Genomic DNA, 3969 nt, shown 5'->3' with positions numbered 1-3969 from the left:
ATGTCCCTCTGTCTGCTCTCTGTTTTTCAGTTCCTGAAAATGTAGACAATGTATCAGTGCTGAATCGAAGAGTTAACAGTTTAACCCTGGAGTGGCCCAAAGTCAACGACATCTCAACATATAAACTGGAATATAAAGAGAATGGAGCTACTGTTGTGAACAACATCAATAATGCAGCTGCTGTTATACAACATGTGGTTTCTAATCTGACTGGTGCAACACAATATAGTTTCTCTCTTTTCACTGTGTTGAATGGAGTCAGCAGCTCTGGATTCTCATTCTCTGCTGCTACAGGTTGGTGATCTGTGAATTTTCTCTCATTCCCAGTTGATCAGTGTATCAGGAGCATCAACTCCTTTTGTCCACAATTAATGTAAATTCAAGAATCCATATTCTTTGTCTGAATATCATTTTGCTGTGCAGGTCTGACTTTTTCACATTTCTACTTTGTCTCTGTCTGTTTTCAGATCCTGGAAATGTGGAAAGTGTTTCAGTGGTGACCCAGACCACCAGCAGTTTAACTCTGAGGTGGAACAAATTTAACGGCATCTCAACATACAGACTGGAATATGAAGTCAATGGAGCTCCTATCTCTAGGGACATCAATGCTGCTGCTGGAGAAACAGTACAATATGTGGTTCCTAGTCTGACAGCTGGGACAGAATTTAGTTTCTCTCTTTTCACTGTGTTCAATGGAGTCAGCAGCTCTGGACTCATATTTTCTGCTGCTACAGGTGATTTCTGATTGTTAAAACGATAAAAGGTGGATTGAGAAAATATCAGTGTGAAAACAGAAACTAATTAACCTCACATGTTTAACATGTTTAACATGTTTAACATGTTTAACATGTTAAACATGTTTAACATGTTTAACATGTTTAACATCAAATCTCAGATTAATCAGTTTAACAACCAATTTAATGTGAAACATTTCATTTTGTCTTTAATTATAATGTCAGATATCAGTTACATTGTTTAACCACAATGATTCAAACTTATAGATTTAGATATAAAATTATTTTTTGTTTAACCAAGAATTGAGTTTCTGGCAGGAAATGAGACAGACTGATTTAAAAGGTAAATAAAAATGAATCTAAAGTGTCAGAAGTATTGATTTAAATAATAAAATATATTTTTATTTTATTTGCATTTTTAATATTCACTAATCAATTTAACAAACTTTGTAAACATAACTAATAAAATCATTTTTATAATTGCTGACCAGCTTTTTGCATGTTACCACTTATATTTTTATAATTTAATCTAATCCATTGAGGACAGAAGGCCTCCTTAATTTCACCCTAATCTTAAGGATTAACTCTGAAGCATCAATATTGTTTCAGCTCATATGTGATAAAATGATAATATTACTTCAAAGCTGTTTACATTAAAAATATGAATAAATATGAAATTAGTTTATTTTTTGTTTCTCTCTTCTCTGTTTTCCAGTTCCTGAAAACGTAGCCAGTGTTTCAGTGGAGACTCAGAGTGTTAACAGTTTAACTCTGAAGTGGGACAAAGTCAACAGCATCTCAACATACAGACTGGAATATGAAGAGAATGGAGTTCCTGTCTCTGAGAACATCAGTGATGCTGCTGGAGAAACATTTGTTCAACATGTGGTCTCTGGTCTGACTAATGGGACAGAATATAGTTTCTCTCTTTTCACTGAGGCCAATGGACTCAGCAGCTCTGGATTCTCATTCTCTGCTGCTACAGGTTGGTGGTTTATGATAGTAAATGAGAGAAAAGGTGGATGAGATTACAGAAATTATTCATCCTCAAAAACAATAGTTATTAACTCCGTCATAAGTTAAAGATAATTGACATCAAATCTCAGGAATCAGTCGACATCGACACATATAAACATTTTGGTAAATCTTTATTTGAAGGGGGGTGAATAAGACTGTCATAACACCTGTCATAAACATGAATAAACCTTCATGAATATTTATGACTGTTGTCATAAAGAGTCATTCAGTAAATTATGACACTTTTAATACAAAGTTGACATTATTCAAAATGTCTTTGTTATGACAACTTGACATTAACCAAGAAATCATTACTGATATAAATTTGTTATAAAAGTTTTACTGATTGCACTTTAAAAATGAGGTAACTTTATGTTATTAAAGGTAAAGTTTAAACAGTAATGATTTCCTGGTTAATGTCAAGTTGTCATAACAAAGGCATTTTGAATAATGTCAACTTTGTATTAAAAGTGTCATAATTTACCGAGTGACGCTTCATGACAACAGTCATAAATATTCATGAAGGCTTATTCATGTTCATGACAGGTGTTATGACATGTTTATGACAGTGTTATGTTAGTCTTATTCACCCCCCTTCAAATAAAGTGTTACCAAAATTTTTTTGTTTTCACTCTAAATTATGATGAAGTGGTCGGTTACACAGTTTAGATATAATTATTCTGGTAGATTTACATTTTAAATGTTTTTCATTCAACCTAGAAATTTATTCTGATAAGAAATGAGTCAGGCAGCCTATGGATAATAAAATATATCAAAAGTATGTAGATTATTAAATGAAAAACCATTTTATTTGCATTTTATGAAAAAAAATCAATAATCAATTCAGCAAACTTTATCAGCGTAATAGCAACAAATGCTTTCTGTTATATTTTGACAATCTGTGGTTATGATCTCCATATCTTTGAGGATGGAAGGCCTCCTTGCCATCACCCTCATGAATTCATGTCATTTTCAAATATTAATTTTGCTTCAACTCAGAAGAAACATATTGATAAAATAAAAAAAAAATCACTTTAAATCTAATCCTGCAAATAGTATAAATAACCTCAACTAATTAATTCAGATGTTTCTGCCTCCTCTGTGTTTCTCAGCTCCTGGAAATGTAATAAAAGTAGAAGTGGTGACCCAGAACACCAGCAGTTTAACTCTGAAGTGGGACAAAGTTGATGGCATCTCAACATACAGACTGGAATATGAAGAGAATGGAGCTCCTGTCTCTGAGAACATCAATGATGCTGCTGGAGAAACATTTGTTCAACATGTGGTCTCTGGTCTGACTGATGGGACAGAATATAGTTTCTCTCTTTTCACTGAGTTGAATGGAGTCAGCAGCTCTGGATTCTCATTCTCTGCTGCTACAGGTTGGTGATCTGTGAATATTAGTGTGAGAAAAGGTGGACTGAGATCAGTAGCAATGTAGGAATATCAATTAACTGCATAATAAGTCAAATATATTTCACAATAAAACTGGAAACTATCCATGGACAACAACATGAAGACCATGAACATTTGATTTTTCTCTGTTGTTTTAATGTTCACTCTGATCTTTCATATTGATATTATTTTCTGTTATAAACTACCTTCAGCTTTTCATCAGATGTCTCTGTTTCCTCTGTTTTCAGTTCCTGGAAACGTAGGAAATGTTTCAGTGGTGACCCAGAACACCAGCAGCATAACTCTGAGGTGGGACAAAGTTAACAGCAACTCAACATACAGACTGGAATATGAAGTCAATGGAGCTCCTGTCTCTGAGAACATCAATGCTGCTGCTGGAGAAACATTTGTTCAACATGTGGTCTCTGGTCTGACTAATGGGACAGAATATAGTTTCACTCTTTTCACTGAGGCCAATGGACTCAGCAGCTCTGGATTCATATTCTCTGCTGCTACAGGTTGGTGATTTTTTACTATTAACATCAACAAATTTTGAAATAGCTGAATTTACTAATTGATAATTGAATGCAACAGTAAACTTTGTCTTTGTTTTGTAGCTCCAGAAAATGTCAATAATGTTTCAGTGGTGACCCAGAATGACACCAGTATAACTCTGAAGTGGAACAAAGTTGATGGCATCTCAACATACAGACTGGAATATGAAGAGAATGGAGCTCCTGTCTCTGAGAACATCAATGATGCTGCTGGAGAAACATTTGTTCAACATGTGGTCTCTGGTCTGACTGATGGGACAGAATATAGT

The 3969-nt window shown here is 34.3% G+C and overlaps 1 protein-coding gene across 3 annotated transcripts in view; it reads left to right on the top strand.

The window, feature by feature from the left end:
* The window catches only part of LOC106954968 (protein tyrosine phosphatase receptor type H), a 22073-nt gene that overhangs the window by 3808 nt on the left and 14296 nt on the right, over nt 1-3969 (top strand). The window contains exons 3-7 of one of the 3 annotated variants that reach the window (XM_015044847.1): nt 31-294; nt 468-734; nt 1450-1719; nt 2864-3133; nt 3395-3664. In XM_015044847.1, coding sequence (XP_014900333.1) covers nt 31-294; nt 468-734; nt 1450-1719; nt 2864-3133; nt 3395-3664 — 1341 coding nt within the window. The remainder of the gene's footprint in view (nt 1-30; nt 295-467; nt 735-1449; nt 1720-2863; nt 3134-3394; nt 3665-3969) is intronic. The other 2 variants (XM_015044848.1, XM_015044849.1) reach the window with 2 other exon arrangements.

This window comes from Poecilia latipinna, unplaced genomic scaffold (genome assembly GCF_001443285.1).
Source record: "Poecilia latipinna isolate Pla-1442-1.1 unplaced genomic scaffold, P_latipinna-1.0 Scaffold693, whole genome shotgun sequence".
NCBI classification, from domain to species: domain Eukaryota; kingdom Metazoa; phylum Chordata; class Actinopteri; order Cyprinodontiformes; family Poeciliidae; genus Poecilia; species Poecilia latipinna.
This window is presented reverse-complemented; position numbering and strand designations above follow the sequence as displayed.